This window comes from Balaenoptera ricei, chromosome 16, assembly GCF_028023285.1.
Source record: "Balaenoptera ricei isolate mBalRic1 chromosome 16, mBalRic1.hap2, whole genome shotgun sequence".
NCBI classification, from domain to species: Eukaryota; Metazoa; Chordata; class Mammalia; order Artiodactyla; family Balaenopteridae; genus Balaenoptera; species Balaenoptera ricei.
The window spans coordinates 117,135,409-117,158,502 of NC_082654.1; the positions used below are offsets into that span (position 1 = coordinate 117,135,409).

The 23,094-nt window shown below is 42.9% G+C and overlaps 1 protein-coding gene across 4 annotated transcripts in view; it reads right to left on the reverse strand.

Annotated features, from left to right (window-relative positions):
* FAM13C (family with sequence similarity 13 member C) overlaps positions 1-23,094 on the reverse strand; it is a 134,297-nt gene that overhangs the window by 22,061 nt on the left and 89,142 nt on the right. For all 4 annotated transcript variants that reach the window (XM_059900591.1, XM_059900590.1, XM_059900589.1 and 1 more), the window contains 3 exons: positions 18,832-18,916; positions 2,263-2,473; positions 775-913 (listed from right to left, as the gene is read on the reverse strand). In XM_059900591.1, coding sequence (XP_059756574.1) covers positions 775-913; positions 2,263-2,473; positions 18,832-18,916 — 435 coding nt within the window. The remainder of the gene's footprint in view (positions 1-774; positions 914-2,262; positions 2,474-18,831; positions 18,917-23,094) is intronic.

Below are 23,094 nucleotides of genomic sequence, written 5' to 3' on the forward strand. Positions count from 1 at the left end.
CATTTATTTTAATAACAAGCTGCTCTGGACCCTCTGCCAAAGACCCAGTATCTTTGTGCAATTCTACATGGATATGATTCTTCTCTATGCCACAGTCACCAGTAGAGACAATAAATAAAACGAGCATTGGCCATCAGGACACTTACCTCTGACTCTATTGTGTCTTAAGTAAGAAAAGGAAAGGTTCATGATTGTAACACTGCAGCACCAGCAAGAAGGCTGGTGTCTCTCCGACAGGAAAGGATGGGATCAGGGTTTGTTCTTAAGAGTGGCCTGAATAGATGTCACTTGATAGGTCCTCACCCATCAACCAGAAAGTACTTTATTGTCAAAGACAACTCTCCCTCATTCTGTTCCACAATGAGAGATTCTGCCCTTTGAGTCCTTAATAGGTTCTTATCAAATGCAAATGAGAAAAGGCTAAAGAAAAAATAAGACCGTAATTCAAAAGCTTTCCAAATTTTAGTCCTAGGAACACTAATGATGGTAAGGTTCCTCAGGAAAAAAAAAAAAAAAAAAAAGGAGAGATCAATAATCAAATCAGTTTAGAAATAAGAGTTGTAATTTGCTACTAGGAATTATCTTAGCAGAGATCAGCTAACAGCATGTGAGAACAAGACAGACCCAGGATGGAAACTCAATTTATGATAGGTCCTGGGTTGGCCAATGGAAACTGAGCTGCCCCCTGGCACAGAGATGTACTCAAAAAGGAAGGACAGAAAAGCCCATGCATTTCTGACACAATCTACTCATTTCAAACCACAGGGTCCTTACCCGGTATTTCTTTTCTTGTTCAAATTTTTCTTCAAATTTCCGAATTTTCCGCTTGAGGCTCTGGATGTGCTTGGTGAGCTGGGTGATGGTCTGTGGCTCTTTGCCGTCACCACAGCTGCACCGTGAAGAACTTCGGGGCCTGCAGTGATTCCAGAGAGGGAAAGAATCATCAAAAACAGTACTATATATAAAAGAGGTAACTAATAAGGACCTACTGTATAGCACAGGGAACTCTACTCAATACTCTGTAATGACCTATATGAGAAAAAGAATGTGAAAAAGAGTGAATATATGTAAAACTGATTCACTTTGCTGTAGAGCACATACTAATACAACATTATAAATCAACTATACTCCAATAACATTTTTTTTAAGATATAAATTTTTTAAAAATGGTCTTCCAGTAAACACTGCTGCTGGTCTACAAACCAAGCTTCCTAGATTATCAGAGAAGCCCAGAGGCCAGCTCATTATTTGATGAGTCTACTGTGGTAGCATCTGCTCATTATTGGAAATCCCTGATCACAGAACTCCATTATGGGCAAACGTCATCAGGGACTTTAGTCTACAAATGTCAGAATATTAGTCTAGGAAATGTATTTCCTAAAGCCTGGGGGACACCAATTTCAGACTAATGAGAGAGCCCTATTGCACCGTCATCCTCAATAAGTTGCATGAACCCCACCTAAAAACAATTTCAAGGAAGATTTAGATGAGTAGTTAACTCTTCTTTATATAACAGAGCCTTTGTGAATCTAATGAAAGGAATGGACCCCCTCTCCAGAAAACGCGTTCAGCTTCTCACCTGACACACTTTACAACAGTAATAATTCACTAAATCCCTCAAGTCCACCAGTAGACAGTCCGTGGACCCTGGTCTAGATAAACTCATGAGTAACAGCAGGAGTTATTAAGGAGAAACTAGGAATTCCCTGCACGTATTTTTGGTCAAGGGAGACTCATTTTAGCTACGCATCAAAACTACTTACGCAACTTAAAAAAAAAAAAAAAGAACACATAGTTTCACATTTTTTTTGTCTGGGGGAACTACTGTAAGCTAACACTTTTCTAGACTCTAAGAAGAAATTGAGATGTACAACTCACAAGCATTGCTACAATCCATCCATCGAGGCCACTGCTGGACATGGAAAGAATACTTATGAGCTCATCAAGAATTCCTGGTACTTGCATGTACACAGACTTTCTTAGGATTCTGGTCATTTCACCAAAAATGTTCAGACATGTGAGCCGTAGGGCAGCCTGTGTCTCGAGACCATCTCCTCCTGATTCAGGAAGGCCTGAAACAGCATTCTTAACTAGAAAGTACTCTGATTTATTGTTCAGGGCTTGCAGTTGCTTTTGGTAGGCATGTTTGCTCTATTTTGGACACACACTTCACTGAATTTATAAATGTATTGGGTTGTATTGTAAATGGTATTTTAAAAAACTGCATGAAATGAAGACAAGAACAAAACAAGGTTTTCTTACATCATAAACTGCTGAGTGCTGGGTGGAGAAGGGGCTGATTCAGGGTCTAAGTTGAATCTCTGGCTTTGGCTGAAGATGGAGCATCGTGGTGACAGAAGCGGGTTGTCACCATCAGTGATGTGACAGAGAAGCCTGCTAGTCTCAACAGACTGGAGGTCTTCTGGTGCACTGTCCGCTTCATTCTGCACATCTTTGTGCGCCGGCACAGGGTCTGAGGAAACAAGATAAATCATCGAGACTTAGAAGTGACAGAGGGCTTGAGACTGTCATGTTCTTAAACAAAGATTATAAACATTCATTATAATGTCTTGCCTCTTTGTCATTTCTTCCTTCTGGGGATATGAGAGCCTTTCAAAATTCTGTCATGTTCGTTCTCACAGAATCTGGACAGAAAATATTAGAAAGCCAACACACACCAAAAGATGGAAACACAGATTGTTTTGGTCTGAGTTACACAAGTCAGCATGGTCCAAAACTACAAAAATCCTCTCTTTATTTCATATTATTTGCATATGTCAGAGAGTATATAACAACATGTTAGAGTGAAAAAAAGAAAACAATGACATGGAACTGGAGAAAAAGATGACAGATTATGAGGGAGAAGAGTTATAACAGAATTGCCAGAGAAGGAAGGGAGAGGAGGGGGTAGGGAGGAAAAGAGAAGAGAAAACAAAGGAGGAAGAGAGGGGCGAGAAGTCCCCAGATAGAAAATTACTCAGCACTCATTAAAAATGATGGAGAACTCAACATCAGTATGGAATGATGTTCGGAATAAACTAAATGAAAACCACGCATTTCAACACAGAACAGTAATGATTCCATTTGATATAAGCAGCATACATTTATGTCTACAAATAAATGCACTAAAAGATCAAAGAAGCTACATAGCAACTACAAAGCATGGTGGAATTAGGAATGGTTCTGTTTCTTCTCCAAAATTTTAGGTAGCATTTTATTTGGGACAAAAACAAAAACCAAGAACGAAACCTGCTCTAAACCCTCTCCCCAGCTTGGCAGCTCTCTGCCTGAATGCTCACTGTGATCATTCCCCTTTTAAATGAGCTCACTGGCTCCCCAACCAGGTCAGTCCAGAAAGTGGGCACCCCTGTGCTACAGAGGTGAGGGCAGGGCAATGAGGGACATTAGGACGCTGAGTCACGGTGGCCGGAGTGAGAGTCTCTCCATCCTGGCGTGCTGTCCAGAGCTACTCAAGGAGCAGCCAAAACCGTCTCAATTTTGCCCAGCAAACAAGTGAGGGCAACCCAAGGCTTTCTCTTATTCTGACTACCCTAAAGAAAGAGGAAAAAACACAGATTTTTCTGGGTGAACAAGTGAATCTGAAAATACTGACAATCCACTTTTCCAAAATAACATTTATCACAATTTGGTACCGGATGAATCTTAATCAGGTTTAGAATGGCTCGAGCTCTCTAGAGCTTGAAATGCAATTTGCTTTGCGTAACATCAAAGTTCTGATTAGATCCTTGTGTGTTTTCAGTTGGCTTCTCCGCTTTTGGGCTGTAGACTGGGAGGGTGGACAATGTCTCCGATCGGGCCTTTAAAGCCGATCGACAGCACCTCTGTCAGCGGCTGAGGCTGGTCAGAAGCGGATGGGGTGAGGACTGGGGAAAGCTGGAGCCAGACGAATGCCAAAGCCCAGGCCCACAGGCAAGTGTGCTGGTGTGCCTGACACAGCTCGCCACAGGCAACACCCTGGCTGAGAATAATTTAGCCAGAAAACACTGCCATTTGGCGGGAGCCCTAAGAAGAAACACGAATGATAGTTACTGACCAGCAAACGACAGCATATACTAACAGTGACCTTCAACACCCACCAGGAAGTGTCTGAGTCCCTCACCAAACCCTTTTCTCAAACCATGAGACGCTAAGAAGAAACGCATTTTATTCATGTTACCCTTTTCGGGGCAGCATCTTTTGGTAATAATGATGGGGAAGAAAAAGATCTTTAGCAAGCACCTGGGACCAGCATATTTTTGTTGAAATTGTAAAGACGGGAGGCCTTCTCTTCAGCTCATCTGTGGTGCCAGGGTCAAAACTAACAGGAGTCTCTTGGTGCTGTCTTATAATGACAAAATGGGGGCACTTGGATTCCTAGCCATATGACTAACGTGGATGTAAGAGCTTAGCTTCTGAAACCCACAGAGACCTAAGATATGACTTCACAGAATCACAGGCCACTACGAACGCCACTGCAATAGTAACTGTAAACCTCCATTTACATGGCATCTGTTTTTTGTGGGCACTCAAAAAACCAGTGCTGCCTAACTAACATCCTGACCTTTCTTCCCCCCAATTCACCACTAAAGGAAGCAGTGAGCCCGAAAGATCCCAAAGTGACCAGTTGAAAAGTGACAGTCAACCTAAGTGTCCATCGATAGATGAATGGATAAAGAAGATGTGGCACATATATACAATGGAATATTACTCAGTCATAAAAAGAAATGAAATTGAGTTATTTGTAGTGAGGTGGATGGACCTAAAGTCTGTCATACAGAGTGAAGTAAGTCAGAAAGAGAAAAACAAATACCGTATGCTAACACATATATATGGAATCTAAAAAAAAAAAAGGTTCTGAAGAACATAGGGCCAGGACAGGAATAAAGATGCAGACGTAGAGAATGGACTTGAGGACATGGGGAGGGGGAAGGGTAAGTTGGGACGAAGTGAGAGAGTGGCATGGACATATATACACTACCAAACGTAAAATAGATAGCTAGTGGGAAGCAGCCGCATAGCACAGGGAGATCAGCTCGGTGCTTTGTGACCACCTTGATGGGTGGGATAGGGAGTGTGGGAGGGAGATGCAAGAGGGAGGGGATATGGGGATATATGTATACGTATAGCTGATTCACTTTGTTATAAAGCAGAAACTAACACACCATTGTAAAGCAATTATACTCCAATAAAGATGTTAAAAAGAAACACTGGTAATCTGGTAATGACTGAGTTCTTTGTCTAAACTAACCATTTGAGTCAAGAAGTGGCTTAATTAAATCAGTGGGCGCATGCCTATGTGTGCGCATTTGTGTAGACAGGATTATTGAGCTCCTTGCTCAGAAGAGACAAGGGTAGATTCAGAGCCAACCAGCGTTGCTGCCATCCTGGGAACAAAGCCCAGGCCACCACTTACAGACCCTGCTCCCCAACAGGGAGAAGCTTATGGCAATATTAAACTCGGGTGGCTTCTGATGGGACCCTGGAAGCAAACTGCTTTTTCTTCCAAAGAAAGGCACAACTTGCAGAGCCCAGGCTGTGATGCACTATGCTTTAGAGGGAGGGCCTGGGAGCCAGGGCTCGGGGTGCTCATACTTTCTTGTGGGGCTCCAGCAAGTTCACTGACCTCACTCTGTGTCCTTGTTTGGACCACCTGACAGGGCTGTGACAGGAAAGTCAAAGGAGATCTGCTGTACAACCTCATGCCTTTAGTTATCAGTATTGTATTATACACGTAAAAAGTTGTTATGAATGTACATCTCATGTTAAGTGTTCTTACCACAATAAAAAAAAATTTTTTTCTTTTATCCTTCTTTGTATTTTCTACAATTTCTGTAATGAGTGTCTTAAATGTATAGGAAGAAACAACCAATAAAAGTTAATGTAAAAATTTGGAAAAAAAAAATGCATTCCTGGGAAGAGAAGTGAGAAACAACCCCACAGGCAGAACAAGAGAGAACAAAGATTGTGAATTTGAATCCCAGGTCCACCACCTGTTAAGAGGCACTTGAGAAAAAATGGGCCTTTTTAAACCCCAGTTTCTTCATCTGTAAAATGGGGAGAATAAGACTAAGGGAGCTTTCTCCCTGCCTCTCAAGACTAAGGGAGGATGAAATAGGAAAACTGTATCCCCTACAAATTTTTGCCATATCCACATAAACCTATTTTTAATATATATGTATATATGTATGTTATGTGTGTATATATGTTTATGTGTATATATATAATCTTAATTTCCTTGTTTTAATTTCTTTTTTATTGAAATATAGTTAGTTGATTTACAATGTTGTGTTAGTTTTAGGTGTACAGCAGTGATTCAGTTATTCTTTTTCAGATTCTTTTCCCATACAGGTTATTACAAAATATTGAGTATAGACCCCTGTGCTGTACAGTAGGTCCTTGGTGTTTATCTATTTTATATATAGTAGTGTGTATATGTTACTCCCAAATTCCTAATTTATCCCTCCCCCCTTATAATATATATAAGATTATATATTAAATACAATCTTAATTTCAATCTACAGTTTTCCAAAATTTCAGCTTCATCTTAGGCAATAATGGCCAAGAAATCATAAATTTGATGTGCTAGTTACATTTCTTCAACTAATACACATTAAAATAAATTCCTATTAAAACAATGTTCACCCATGCATCCTTTGTATAGTATATTTGGCGAAACTTTGAGATAAGGCGTAGAAACTGCTAAATCGGTAACCATGAGAACCATCATTTTAACAATTATTAATATCAAAATAAGGAAGAATATTATCTTCTCTTACTGACCACCAACTCCACTAGGAGTCCTTATGGGGTTAATGTGGGAAATGAGGACCAATACACCCCTCAACATATTGTACCTCCTACCAGTCATTTATAAATAAGTAAGAATAATAATCATATCTAATACTCATGCAGTGAGTCACTGTGTCCTCAAGCTTGTAATAAGAGTTTTTGCAAGTATTTAATCTTCACAATAACCACAGGAGGCTGGGAGTAGTGTGATCTTCATTTTAATTTCAGGAGGGAAGGCGGTATGACTATGCGAGCTCCAGTCAGGGAGGGTTTGACCAATGCCCGTGGTAGAAGACTCCACATCTCCGACCTTGGAGGCCAGAGAGTTATTTCTAGCAGGCCACTCACTGAGCAATACGGACCACAGCTTAGAGAAGTCATTATCATCAGGTGTGAAGGCCAGAGCCCACTTCTGATCTGGCTGCAACCCCAGGCAGGAACAGATGCTGTATTACAGCTGTTAAATGAATCAGTCAGATTTTAAAAAACATTTTTCTAATGTGAATCTTTAAGTGACTCAAATGTAAATCAACTATACTTCAATAAAAAAATTTTAATTAAAAAGTAAATAAATTAAAAGTGATTTAAAGTTTAAATAAATCTCTATCTGCAACCACTTGAGATGGACTGCTGAGATCTGAGTCACAAATTAGCCACAGGCTTGTGGGTTTGTTAATTTGCACTTTTGGGTTTACCCATCACGGTGGGCCCATAGGTAGCATTCAGATACATTCCAAAATGCCAAACATCATGCCTTTGATGGTATTAAAAACTAAAAGAGTCAGAAACATGTACATGATTCTAATGAGGCTCAAGTATCAGAGTTCTCGGCCAGCCTCACACAAAAAGGGCCACCAAAATAAAACCAAAAAACAACTCAGAAACATCTGATGGATACACCATGGATTTAGTTGTAGGTGTGTTGAATTTAAGTTGAATTTAACCTAAGGCACTAATGGCTCACAAGAGAGAGAATACAGGTAGCCTGAAGTCATCCCAGTAACTAAGCCTGGGGAAACAGATGGGCTTGCTTGCTCAGAGAGCACTGAGAGGAAAGCAGTATCTGTGAGGTTAGGATGGGTGGGTAGGAATGAGGGCAGATGAAGACGGATTTCCGGTAGGTGAGGCCGACCGAGCCACCGAGTGGGACAAGTTCGGCACTCCAAGCAGGCTTCTCTGGGCCAGCTTCCGTGGAGGAGCACCGGACACCTCAGTGAGCTAGAGGGGTGAGGACTTCGTCAGCATGAAAACAGGGGTTGGCTCCACGGCAAGCACCCTGCAGATCCCAGGAGGCAGTTTGACGCCACGAATAAAGCACGGGCTACAGCGCCAGAGACACCTGGAGTCAAGTCCCAGTTCTGTCAGATGTGTGACCTGGGACCCACTACTCAATCTGTTTCAATCTCGGTTCTCCCATCTGTTTCAGTGAAAATGACATCAGTATCTACCTCATAAACTGCTGGAAGGATTTTAAAAAGATAAGGAATCTCGGGCTTCCCTGGTGGGGCAGTGGTTGAGAATCTGCCTGCCAATGCAGCAGACACGGGGTCGAGCCCTGGTCTGGGAAGATCCCACATGCCGCGGAGCAACTAGGCCCGTGAGCCACAAATACTGAGCCTGCGCATCTGGAGCCTGTGCTCCGCAACAAGAGAGGCCGCGACAGTGAGAGGCCCGCGCACCGCGATGAAGAGTGGCCCCCGCTTGCCGCAACTGGAGGAAGCCCTTGCACGGAGGCGAAGACCCAACACAGCCAAAAAATAAATAAATAAATAAAATTAAAAAAAAAAAAAACAAAAAAACAACAAGAGGCCGATTCGTGCAAACAGGTTACAGTTTATTATTAAAAAAAAAAAAAAAAAAGGGCTTCCCTGGTGGCACAGCGGTTGGGAGTCTGCCTGCCAATGCAGGGGACGCGGGTTCGAGCCCTGGTCTGGGAGGATCCCACGTGCTGCGGAGCAACTGGGCCCGTAAGCCACAACTACTGAGCCTGCGCGTCTGGAGCCTGTGCTCCGCAACAAGAGAGGCCGCGACAGTGAGAGGCCCGCGCACCGCGATGAGGAGTGCCCCCGCTTGCCGCAACTAGAGAAAGCCTTCACACAGAAACGAAGACCCAGCACAGCCAAAAATAAATAAATAAATAAATAAATAATAAAAATAAAGGAATTCCTTTAAAAAAAAAAAAAAAAAAGATAAGGAATCTCAAGTGCTTCATATAGTGCCTGGGGGAGAGGGCATAATAACTCATCAATAAATGATAGCTGTTGTTGTTTATATTTATGGTGGTACCTCTGACCTAGTTAGGGAATTAAAGAGGGGAGCCGAAGGGGAAAATGAGTTCAGTTCTGGATGCACTGAGTTAAGAGGCACTTTTGGTCATCCAGGTGGAGGTGCCCAATAGCCCCTCTATACGTGTAGGTATGGAGCTCAAGAGACATAATCTAACTGGGTCCGACCTCATCATGCACTTCCCCATTTAAACGCCCCTTCCGGAGTAGGGGGTGGGACGGTGAGCATCGTTTTTATTTTGAAGGAGCCAATGTACTGATTTCAATTAAAATGAACAACCGGTAGATTAGGGCACTGGGTTAGCTGGGCGATGAGAAATTCCAAAATCCTTCCTGGAAACCAGAAAGCTACACGGATCAAGAAGCCTCAGCTCAGATCTAAACTTATTCCTTGCCTCTGCATTTTTGATTACAATCTTCTATTTAAATTTCCATCAGTAAATACAGATCCAGGTTTTAGGTTTTTGAGTAGTTCTTAAGGCAAACTTAATACTATCATTCCTGTTCCCTAGAGAATTATGGAAAGACAATTTTGGAATATTGTTTTCTTGAGTCACTGCTATTATTTCTAACATATGCAACACTTTTTGCCAAGTAAACGTAACATTTAAGTCACAGAAATACATAAATACATAAATCTTCAGGGTATACTGTCACTGATTATTTTAGAAGTCCAATAATAACTTCTATGCACTCTGATAAGAGACTTCTGCAGTTCTTTTTAAGTATTTTCACTGTCTCAATGGTAGAAATAAGGAATAAATGACCTCCAGTTTAAAAAAGGTAGTATCAACAAAGGCCCAAGCAAAGGAAGATCACAGTATCATTTTGGGAGGTGTAAACGATTTGAACTCACCCAAATTTTCAGTATTATAGTGATATTCAATAAATTTAAGTGTCTAGATGAAATTCAATAACTATCTTAAATACGCTTTCATTTCACATGGAAACTGGCTTAGCAAAGTAAAGTGCCAAGGGAAAAGGAGGGCGTAGAGACCACTAGATTGAATGGAAACAGAGGAAGACAAAGTGGCAAGGTAGTGGGTGAGAAAGAGGAGCAGCCGGAAAGCTGTGGGGGAAGAAGAAGAAGAGAAACACAGACACCACGATGGTGAGGGTGGGTGAGGAGGCAGGCGCGGCAGGGTGACAAAGGCTGAGTTCGTTCTCAGGAAACATGTGGTGGAAGCAAACTTCTAGCCCGAGGCAGACTGAGGTCTTCGGACGTTAGTGACTTCTACCAGAGCTCAGAACCGTGCTGTGGGCTACAGCAGTGTGAGCCACACGGAGGACAGGGTCAGGTCGCCAGATCTCTGTTGTATGGGGAAAGGGAAGAAGTCTGTTCTTTGCATTGTTCTGGAGAAGCACATATGAGGCAGGGATCATTCATATTTTTGGAAGCAGCTTCTACACAGCACCAAACCAAATGCACCACTTGGGGAGAAAAGAAGAAATGATCTTCTAGACAAATCTACCGAGCGACTACAGGAATGTCTACACTTTCCTCTGATTATTCAAGACTTAACTTCTTTGCCTATATGCACACTGTCAAAGAACCATTGAGAAATAACCAAGGGAAATAAATGGCCGATGGTGTCTGATCTCTGAAAACCTCTTTTCCCCTCCCTGTGTCACAAAAGAGGAGCCAAGCGCTCAGCTAAGCTGTGAGGGTGGGGAAGGGGAAGAAAGAGCAAATATCACCCATGATAGTGTCCAAGATTCAGACGCACCCTGCCGGTACAGAGAGAAAGCTGGGTGCCGGCACGCTGATCATTTTTCAGCCCAAACAACTTTCCGTGTCTTCTAGTTGATTTCTGTGCAACTGAGCACCTCAGCGGGAAAGCTGAGAAAAATCTGCTAGGAAGGTAACAAGAGCCATTTTCAAAAGAGGGTTTTCATTTACGAGCAGACGTGCTTTGAAAAGCAAAAGGGAACTTATATACAAAGCAAACAGGAACACTACAGAAAGAAATTCTAACCTTCGATGCAGGCCGTACGTTCACAGGCTCATTCAATGTCAGTAAGGAAAAATGAATCAAAAAAAGTTGGACCCACAGTTCCACATGGAGACATGGAAAAGTATAATTCTAGGTTACTGGAAGAGTCAGAAGAGGTTGTCCACTTTGGGCCTGGGGGCTGTTCAGAGCAGTGTCAGACACTGAGCATCTAGGCAAACTGTCTGATCACTTCTAGACTCTCCTTCATAAGCATGAAAGAATAACCAGAAAGAAAGGTATTTAAATGACTGTAATATACGAGAAATTATGTGCAGGGGAAAGGGGGCATATGGGAACTCTCTGTACTGTATGTTTGATCTTCTATAAACCTAAAACCTCTTAAAAATAAAATCTATTAATTAAAAAACTAACATGTCTATAAGCCCACTGGTTAAAAGCCTGGGCTATGGAGTCAGAGCCCTGGGCTTGGTCCAAGATGCCACTTACTAACAACTATTAGGTCCTTGGCCAGATGAGCCTCTTCACACTCAGAATCCTTTGTAAAAAGTGTGGCAAAGACAAATAGGACAATACATACACCACAGTCCTTGGCCTGTCTTAACAACTGAATTAAAAAAAAAAAAATTTAATAATCACCTGGTGGTTTAGGTCATAGGACTGATTTTTTCCTTCCTTATAAGGCAGTTATAGAAATGGCATCTGAGAATTATACTGTCATCTATGAATTTTGAAATCATTTTTTAAAATGCTTTCTTTGGAAAACAAGGGGTTAATGTGAAGCTCCCTCTTTCAGAAACTATGAAGATGGCGATAAAAGCATCAGAGAAGAATTACTAACAGTAAAGATCTTTTCCAGCCAAGTTTGTCATGTCATAGGTTTAGCACAGGATAGATTTTATGGTAACAAATGTAGTTTCACCTTTAATAAGAGGTAGTTACTCAACCATCAGCATTGTAGATTATCGCTGTTATAAATACCTTTTGCTTAAGAGAACTAGTGTAATGTCAATCAAATGCAGGACTCTAGAGAGGACCTAGAGAATAAACAGTACTAAATGTCATTTCCACACCTTGAAAGTCATTAGAAATTATGATAGAATAGACATTTAAAGACAAATGCAAGCATTATCAACTGGAGGAAAGGCATATAAGCTCTGAATGCCCAGCTTTTAAAATAATGATGGCTGACATTTACTGAGCATTTACCACAGGTGACGTGTTAAGACCTTGATAGGTATTATGCTATGTCATCCTCACAACAACCCTAAAAAGTAGATACTATCCTTTTTCCCTTTTTAAAGAAAAGGAAACTGTGGCAGAGAGGTCAAATAACCTGTCCAAGATCACCCAACGAGCACATCAAGTTCTACAAAGAGCTATGTTTCTGAACAAAGTAGAGCCAATGAATACAATTTATTTGGGCTTTCAAGAAGTCTATGGCATGGTGTTCATACCAAGAGTTATTTATAAACAAAACCGAATGATGATCGGGCTAAATGTTTTGTAATGGATAAAAAAACATATTCACTTAATAATATGCCCCAAAGAAAGAGCTGAATTAGTATCTTGACGACAGATGTGTCAGTACTAATCCTTGCAGATGGATCCTGGATTAATCTTATTTCACATTTCAGAAATAACAATGAAGTGGAAGTAGAGTCACAAGTCTGAGTTTGTGGATGACGTTAGTATTTTTCAAAGAGTAAAATGCAAAGCAACCACAGGAGAAGCTCACAAACCATGAGGAGACTGCATAGTGGCAGATGACCTTCACTGTGGGCCAGCAGGCTCTTCAGCCAGACAAAACTAAGCCACCTACACTTAACACGTAAGAAGCACTAAACTATTAGTTTTATGGGAAATGGGATTTTTGGAGCTCTTATAGACTATACTGATATGACAAAAAGGTCTAGAAGATGGTGTACATTTCTAGGAAGAGTATGGAAAGCAATCCAACAAGCATAATTACTTTGTAACTAGATTATGAAACATTCCCGCTGCCCATATTTTTTAGGTATTAATTCACCTTTTATTGAGATCACTGTAGTTCCACATGTAGTTGTGAGAAACAACAGACAGATCCCTTGTATGCTTTGCGCAGTTTCCCCCAAGAGTATCACTTTGCAAAAGTATAGGACCTATGCCCATATTTACAAACAAAATTCTACTCTTCGACTCCATCTGGAAAACACTATGCAGGTCAGGGAAATACACATCAAGAAAGGCACAGGGGCCTAGAGATGGTTAAGATCAGAGGAGCTGAAATGACTATAGGAACAGAGGAGCTGCAATAGGTTAATCAACTACAAATCTAGAGGCCTCCAGTCTAACAAAACAAAGTCAGGGATGGATTTTTAAAATGACTTTAAAACCTATTAGTTATACAGAGGGCACATAGGCTGTCTTTGGGCTTAATTTCAGATTCTAGAATATTAGAATCATGTGGACTTAACATTTAGACAGGATGGCAAATGATATCGCGTGAAACACTTAGACCACGGAGTCTGATTGAGGAAACTCCCCCAACTCCTCCCCTTTCCTCCCAACCCCCCACCTCTCAGTACTGTGGGACCGCCCACAAGTTACATTAACTCCCTAAGTTCATTTCCTCATCTTTCATCTGGGGATAATAATGGCACCTTCCTCCTAGGGTGGTTATGGCCATAAGGTAAGAAAATTCATGCAACAACGCCTGGTGCAAATGAAGAGGTTATTGTTAGCTAAGGTTGATATTATTCATTGAAAGACCTTTAAAGCACGGTTTCTAAACTTTGGCACTCTTGACATTTTGGACCAGATAACAATATGTTGGGGCAGTGTTAGGGGCAAGGGGTGTCTTGTACATGGCAGGGTGTTTACCAGCACCCCTGGACTCCACCCACTAGATGCCAGTAGCACTCACACTCCAGCTGTGGCAAGAAAATAATGTCTCCAGATATTGCCAAATGTCCCGAAGGGGGCAAAAAAACAAAAACAACAAACAAACAAAAACACCCAGGTTGAAAACCACCGACCACTGTTTTAAAGGAACCAATTTAGGACAAGATGAAGTACTACTTTCTACAGTGATAGCCATTCTCTAGTGAAAGCAACCAGTGCTACATACTAAAAACATAAAAAGGTTCAAGAAGGATTTAGAAATAACACACACACACACACACACAAACTCAATGTATAAAGTTTCTAAAAGACATTTGGAGTCTGGGTACTTCTGACGCTGAGGTAATGTAGACTCCCTCTTACTGACTTTAAAAGACTGTCTGGGGCTGCTGCCAGATAGGATGAGACATTACGCGGATGATCAGACCCACCTAGTAGGAGACCTGAGATGCTCCCTGTTCCTGAAACCCACTTATAAACTGCACCTGCAGCAAAAACACCTTTCGTGGAGCCCTTGGAGGGTACTGAGTTCTACAAAGTGTTCCTGAATCTCCCTGAACATCAGAATCATCAAGGGGGGCTTTTCAAACATGGAAAGTTTCAGGCCTCATCTCTACATTTTAATTTTGCATCTTAGGGTGGGGAGCCCAGACATCTGTACATTTAATAAGCACTGCCAAGTAATGGGGAACATCTGGTCAGGTAGACAGTGTCTTAAAATACGACAGAGAAAGTCAGGTTCTCTTTGACTGTGCCCCATTTCAACTTCAACCTTAGGAAGAGACCTACAGACCACACAGTATTCTTTATGGGAATAATTATAGACTGTACCTAGATATACTACATTAGTGTTGTCAATCAACGTTAGCAACAAGGCTTTTACCCAAATAGAAAGCTCAATGTGAAAGTCAAGATTTTATAATAAAATAATTAATTAGGTATTGCTTTAGAATTATTACTTACAGTAATAAGTCTTCAGTTATCTCCAGTGACAGCTTTTGCTAAAAATGCCATCACCTGTGCTCAGACAGAACAGGGGTTACTATGCTTAGTTATGGGGAGCAACGTCAAATGGTCCTCGTACATACACTGAAAATGACAAGCAAGTGAAAAGACAATCCTCATTCCATTTTCCCATCAACAACACCAGAATAGATGCTTACTAATGTCCGGTGGAAACGTTTGCTTCAGCAGTAAGAGAGGGCTGCTGATTCAGTTAGAGGGATCTGAGCCTCACTATCATGTGGGTTTCCATCTCGCATTATGCAGTTTGCAACCTACAGGTAGGGTGACCAGCTGTCCTGGATTGCCTGGAATTGAGGACTTCCCAGCATGTGGATTTTTTCATGCTAAAACTGGGCCAGATGGTTACCCTCTGTACAGTCCCGAAGCTGCCTTGCAGCTGGTACCTTCTGTATCGCTTTTCTCTAAAGCCCTCTGCATCCCTCAGATCCGTCCCTGTCCCCATCCCGCCCATCTTGAGCTCTAGCTTGAGCACCTTTCTCCTGAAGTAAATGGACTGAGCCAACTGGTCACAGACCCTAAGGTATAAGTCCATGTGGTCTGTGAGCTTCTTCGCATTGATGAAACTGAGTCAAAGAAAACCTAAGAGAACCTGACCTTCTTCCTCTCTTAATTCAAGACACTGTCCACTTAAATAGTGGCTCCCAATACTCAAAAATGTTTATGAAATATAAAGATTCCAGGACTTCCAACCCTAGACTGTCTAGAGATGAGGACTGAAAATCCCCAGGTATAAAAGCTTCCTGATAATTGTGATGTGCGGGAAGCTTCAAGAACACTCTCTAGAACACAGTGTCCCTTCGGGGTGCCATAAAATCTGCTCTTGCTGCAAGTGCAGTTTGTAATTGGATTTCTAGAACAAGGGAGCATCTCAGGCATTTTACTAGGTGAGACTAATCTTTGTATCCTGTAAACGCAAGTTAAAACACAATATTTGATCTCAAGACATAGAGAATACGGTACTTTGCTCAGACCAGCATTTCAGATGCCCCCTGCAAAAGTTAAACAACTTTAGGGACTTCCCTGGTGGTCCAGTGGTTAGGGACTTGGCGTTTCCACTGCCGAGGGCCCGGATTCAATCCCTGGTTGGGCACCTAAGATCCCATAAGCTGTGTGGCACGGCCCAAAAAAAAAAAAAAAATTAAAATAAATTAAAAAATTAAAAATCTAACCTTGATGTTTAAAGAAAAGTTAAACAACTTTACTTAAGTCATGCCTTAAATCAAGTCGAAAGTAAGGTTGAAACCTACTTAAATCACAATTTATATTTCTGAATGTTTGCTTTGAATGGTTAATTAATAGCATATTATATCCAGATATTCCTGTAAAAATCCCTTGTTGGATTTTGTCCTTCTTATACCAAATATTAACATCAACAATTACTAATCCAATATTTATAGACATCCAAGGCCCAGGGTTAGATTCTAGACTTTAAGAGAAAAAATACTTTTTTAAGTTATTGTCATCTTTTACAGACTTACGGCATCTGTGCTCATCTATGCAATCACACTATCATCAGAGCTTTATGCACACACACAGAACTATAGTTTCCAGGTGTTCAAAGATCACTCAAGAAATCCATTCACAGGCCCTGAGTTAAGAACAGCTGATCTAATATGAGCATAAATTTCTCCCTTCTGAGTGACACGTGGACTAGAAAATGCATGGCCTTCCTAGAAGAGTGTGTCTTGGAAGCCAATGAGACCACACTATCCCATAAATTGAACTGTGAAAGCCTCTTTCAAATGCTTATCACTTTGGCAATATTCCTGCCAAATGAAGAAACTCCTTAGGTCCCTGAAAACATCTAGTAGGTGGTTTATAGATTGTGTCAAAGGTATTTTTTTTTTAATAAAATTACAGTGAAACATGGGCCAAATAAAGCATTCCAAGGTCCAAAATAAATAGAGGCTGGGACTTCTTCACTTTCCCTGCATCAATTCCCAGGCAGTCATTTTAGCTAAACGAGACTCCTTATTCCTAAGCTCTGCAAAGGCCAAAAACATCAGGATGGGTTTTATCTTTGAAAACTTGCAGGAGCTGTTCTTGCCTAGCACACGTGTGCACGTGCACGTGCACACACACACACACACACAAACACACCCCAGAGTGGAAACCTCTCTTTTTCATAAACTCTCTTGGAAGCACCCTGGCGTATCTCAGATTCACCTACATTTTGGAAAATCCAGCATCCAGCCTACAGGCCTCCTCTAGAAAGAGCCTTTTGCCCATTTCTGCCATTTGACACCTAACATGGAATATATTGATGGTTCCTTTGTGTGGGTGATCCCTACATAAACTTAGTACATATTTCTATTTTATAAAGGATGTGTTAATAAGTTTATTCAAAATCCCGTCCATCCAGAATGAGAAAACGTAAAACTGTTATTGACCTTTGGAAAAAATAAGACACATACGCATAAAAGTCATGATAAAATATGTATATATACACATATATGTATATGTGTGTGTATATATCTATATATGTATCTCCATATCCAATATGCAGCAAATATTTTATTAAACAGTCTTTGCCAGATACTTGTGAAGCTATACAAAGCATCAGATAATTCAAAAGTTAATTTGTATTTGGCTTGGGACTTCTCTATGTGTTTTGTATGTTGTTTACAGGGTGTGGAATATGGGGTTGGTAGAAGAAGGGCATTGTCTAATAATCTGACTCAAATCCCTAACTGGCTTGACACTGGCTCCTACCTGATGGTATTTGCATCTCATCCAAACACAATGGCCAACAGAGCAGAGGAGCTCACCAGGCGACAAGGACAGCCAACTGGCCACCTGCACCCATAGGGAAGTAATTTACCACTTACCAGCAGGGCCACACTAGGCCTCAGCGTCCTTACTATGAATAGTATTATTTCACAGGTTTAAGGATTTAAATTAATAGCTACGAAGTGCTTAGAACAGTGCCTGGATCACGGAAAGTCTTCCATAATAATAGTAGCTACTATTACTAGCTATCATTAGCCACTATTATTAATACATATTCAAACACTGGAGATGGCTGTTTTGCCTACTTAGACCATGTGGGTCTGTTTTAAACAGTAATATCTTCGATGCACTATTGCTAATGGTACAGATATAGATTACCTTCGTAAATCTCTTCCTTCAGTTCCTGGAGATAAAGGACATCTCATGAAGCAAGCTCACCTAAGCCTATTTCTACCATCCACTCAGAAACCAGTGTGCAAACTTGTGACCCACTGGTGTTACAAAAGATAAGCTGTGCTCTCATTTCCCATATAAATTTAGTATTTCTTTCCCATCAAAGTCTTCCTGGGAGCATTGATTTCCCTTCTGCTTGCTAACCAACCTACTATCCCCGAGATTAAAACTAGAGGAACTAACAGCCAAATGAGACCCAAGTTTGAGACTTTTCAACACAGAAATTAATGCTAAAAAAATGAGACAGAACAAGACAAGGTAGGATCGGAAGGAGCTGTGTCACTCACCTCCACCTTCCCTGGGCTGATGGATCATCTTACAAGCAGTTAACAGAAGAAACGAAGTAGCGAGGTGGAGACTCCCCTAATCCCTCAGAAATATCATGAGCTGAGTCTCAAGACAGCACAGATGATCTAAATCCAGTGATGTATAAACATGCCACTTGTGTGTCACAGGAGACCAAATAGGAAAACGGAGACCAGTTATTATGGGTGCTTTTCACCTGACACCACGTCTGGAAGTCTGACTCTTGGCCCCCGGCTAGAGAGGGAGACCTAGATTCCAGCACATCTTCATGCCTCCTGCTCCCTCTCAGCTCCCCGGTGCACCAGGCGCCGTTTCCCACGGGGCCAGGTTTAGGAGGAAGCAGCAAGAGGTAGAACTACCCTGAGAGTACAGACGGGGACCCCGCCCCCTCGAGCCCAGGCTCTTACCTGTGGCATCTGCCCCCTCAGCAGGTGCACTCTGGCTGGATGCTGGGGCCGGATCCTTGACTCCGTGCACCTGAGCGGCTTCTTCCTGGTGTGTCAAAAAGGCAGAGCACAGATCAGTTTCCAGGGCTTGGAGCTTCAGCAAGGGATTCTGCCAGCAAAAGCAGAACATCGGGCTGGCTCAGTTAGATCCTGAAGCAACGCTAGGTCTGCAGCTCCTTTCTCCGGCGCCTGGCAGGAAGGGGGTCTCGGCCTCAGCTGCTTCAGGCAGGGCTGGTTGTGCCAGCATCAGAGGCGTGTTCTTCCACAGGCAGTCTCTGTTTCTGCTTCATATCAATCCTAACGTATATTGATTATCTGTGACACACGGGACTGGTGATTTCGTCAGCAAGAGACACTGCACCCGGAGAACCAGTCTGAGAAGGTATCTGCTTCCCCAGTGGTTGAGCCTTTACGCTTTGCAAGTGTTTCATTCATTGTGCTGACATCAGGAGCGAATGACATTAGGCCCCTCCCAGGCTACCATTCATAAAAGCCCGCAGTGCACGGAGTTACTGCTGCAGAGGCCGTCTGGCAGCTGGGAGGTGCTTCGGGGCTCCCTTATCTGCATCTGCGTGTGGGGTGCGTGCGTGCCTGTAGGTGTGTAGGGGTGTGTGTGTGTGTGTGTGTGTGTGTGTGTCTGTACGTGTGTCTTCTGAAGTTACTTTTCTCACATGGAATGGATACAGCTGCCTTTTACCAAGAACAGAGTGGAGGGACGGAGGGAGATGACCTTGGTCCCTTAGTCTGACCCAGCCACTGAGGGAGAAGCAGTTTACCGTTCATCACTGCCAGCACAAACTCCCCACTCCCCCTCCTCCTTTCTCATTTTAAATTCCTCCCGCGGTTCTTAATAAGGGCAAAGTCAGACAGACTGACGCACGTATGCTGCCGTGATGCAGACGCCCCGGCAAATTCATTCCCCCAACCAGGTGAAAGTGAGTCACGCCGAGTCCCTGGCTGGGGCCCCAGTCCCCTGCGACAGGGCAGCTCTGCAGGCCCCAGAGCTCCTGGTGGGGCGTGGGGGGCTACCCGGAGCGGAGCCGTGCGTCCTTTTCCCTGCTCTGACCCTGCAACACACGCATGCGCACACACGCACCCAAGCACCTGCTGACAGCCCGCCTTCAATAACCTATTCCCCACACACCCTCATAACCAACACCACATCCCACTCCAGACACACCCCCCCCCGGCCCCTGGCCCACACACACCTTATCACACACACACTCCGCCCCAGATACACCCTCATTCCCATCTCGCACTCTCACACCCTACCCCGCCCCTCGTGCCCTGACACCCTCACACCTCACCTCACATACACACCCCCGCCCCGCACCTCCTCACGTCCCAACCCCTCCCCGCACATATACCCTCATCATGCTGTTGATGTGAGTACATATGAACCCACAGCAGTGTTTTAAAAGCTGCTCACTAAGAAGAGAAAAACAAATACCGTATGCTAACACATGTATATGGAATCTAAAAAAAAAAAAAAAAGATTCCGAAGAACCTAGGGGCAGGACAGGAATAAAGACGCAGATGTAGAGAATGGACTTCAGGAGACAGAGAGGGGGAAGGGTAAGCTGGGACGAAGTGAGAGAGTGGCATGGACATATATACACTACCAAATGTAAAACAGATAGCTAGTGGGAAGCAGCTGCATAGCGCAGGGAGATCAGCTCGGTGCTTTGTGACCACCTAGCGGGGTGGGATAGGGAGGGTGGGAGGGAGACGCAAGAGGGAGAAGATATGGGGATATATGTGTATATATATATAGCTGATTCACTTTGTTATAAAGCAGAAACTAACACACCATTGTACAGCAATTATACTCCAATAAAGATGTTTAAAAAAATAAAATAAGTAAAAAATTTTAAAAAACAGCTGCTCACTGAGGAATGTCTTATATCTGCTGTCTCTCGGCCAGTTGGAAAGTGGCAGGTCCCTCGCAAGCTCAGGACCCCTCCTCTGCTCAGCTCAGAGACGGAGCAGGACCTAGTTCAAACCTCCCTGTGCTCGGGGGCTGCTGCATGGGAGCCCACAGCTGGGATGAAGCATCTGCCTGACACCAGGCCATTTTTTTATAGCTTCTTCTTCCTCTCTGGGATGTTTTCCCAGAAGCTAAGTGTGGAAGCAAGAGCCCAAGGCTACTGACAGGACGTACAGAAGGAGCAAGGGCACCAAGTTTCTGGAAAGATTTACTACCCAAGCATCTGGGAAGCAAAAAGAATGATTCCAGGCAAGCTTCCTACTGAAGGACTTTGGACATTGGAGTGACTGGAGCGACCTCTCAAAACGAGCAAAACTATTCTGAAAATTAAGAAATAGCGCCATGAGAATGTAAGACGGTACAGCTGCAACAGCAAACAGTATGGTGGTTCCACAAATAGGTATTTCTAAAAATAGGCAGTTCCTCAAATATGGTAATTCTGAAAACAGAACTACTGTATGATCCAGCAAACCCACTGAAAGAATTGAAAGCAGTGACTCCAACAGATATTTGTATACCATGTTCATGGCAACATTATTCACAATAACCAAGAAATGTATTATGGGGCTTCCCTGGTGGCGCAGTGGTTGAGAATCTGCCTGCCAATGCAGGGGACACGGGTTCGAGCCCTGGTCTGGGAAGATCCCACATGCCGCGGAGCAACTAGGCCCGTGAGCCACAATTACTGAGCCTGCGCGTCTGGAGCCTGTGCTCCGCAACAAGAGAGGCCGCGATAGTGAGAGGCCCGCGCACCGCGATGAAGAGTGGCCCCCGCTCGCCGCAACTAGAGAAAGCCCTCTCACAGAAACGAAGACCCAACACAGCCATAAATAATAACTAAATAAATAAACCCAAAAAAAATTAAAAAAAAAAAAGAAATGTATTATGGACTGAACTGTCTCCCCCAAATTCATATATTGAAGCCCTAACCCCCAATGTAACTATATTTGGAGACAGGGCTTTTAAGATGCAATTAAGGTAAAATAAGGTCATAAGGGTGAGGCCCTAATCCAATATGACCAGTGCCCTTATAGAGAGAGAGAGACACCAGGGATGCACATACACAGAGGAAATGCCGTGTGAGGACACAGTGAAAAGGCAGCCATCTGCAAGCCAAGGAGGAGGCTTCAGGAGAAACCAATTTTGCCGGCACCTTAATCTTGGACTTCCTACCTCCAGAACTGTGAGATAATAAATGCTGTTTCGGCCACCGAGTCTCTGGTATCTTTTTTTTAATGGCAGCCCTAATAGGGTATTAGCAGATTAATACAAGGCGGAAGCAACCCAAGTGTCCATCAGCAGACGAACTGATAAATAAAATGTGATATATACATACAATGGAATATTATTTAGCCTTAAAGAGGAAGAAAATTTTAACACACGCTACGACATGAATGAACCTTGAGGCTATTATGCTAAGTGAAATAAGCCAGTCACAAAAGGACAAGTATCTAGAGCAGTAAAATTCATAGAGATGGCAAGTAGTATGGTGGTTGCCAGGGGCTGGTGGGGAAGGAAAGGGAGTTAGTGTCTAATGGGTACAGAGTTTGAGGTTGGGAAGATAAATAAAGTTCTGGAGCCGGATGGTGGTGATTGTTGCACAACAATGTGAATGTGCTTAATGCCATTGAACTGTATACTTTAAAATGGTTAAAACGTTAAATTTTATGTTGTATCTATTTTACCACAATTTTAAAAAACAAAAAGTAAAAAAGAAAGAAAACCAGTCCTTCTCTACGTTTAGAGGGAGGACGTGGAACCAGCCACCTCCTGTAAACTCTACGTGCTCTTGTAGATTCTACAAAGCAGGGGAGGACACGGCCTTCACACCGAACCAGAGGCCATCTCTGCTACATACTATGCAGCTGACTTGGGGCAAGAATCTTGGCTATTCTAAGCCTTAATTTCCTCATGCATAAAAAGAGGCAATAATGACAGTGACAGTGGCACCTGCTCGAAGAGTTAAACAAGGGAAGGCACACAGAGCACTTTGCACAGCATCAGCACGTGGGAAACACTCAAGCACTGGACTCCGTGGTTATTATGTTCATCTCCAAACCCCGGGGGCTGCTGGGCAGAGGGCTGGTGGTGTGGGAGGCCAGACCCCATAGCATCTCTTGACCTTGACTCATCACTCTACTCCCAGGGCCTCACTCTGCATCTGCCCAGGAAGGACCTGAGACTACGTGACTTGAAAGTTCCCTTCCAACTTTCCAGGAAAGAAAAGCAAACATGTC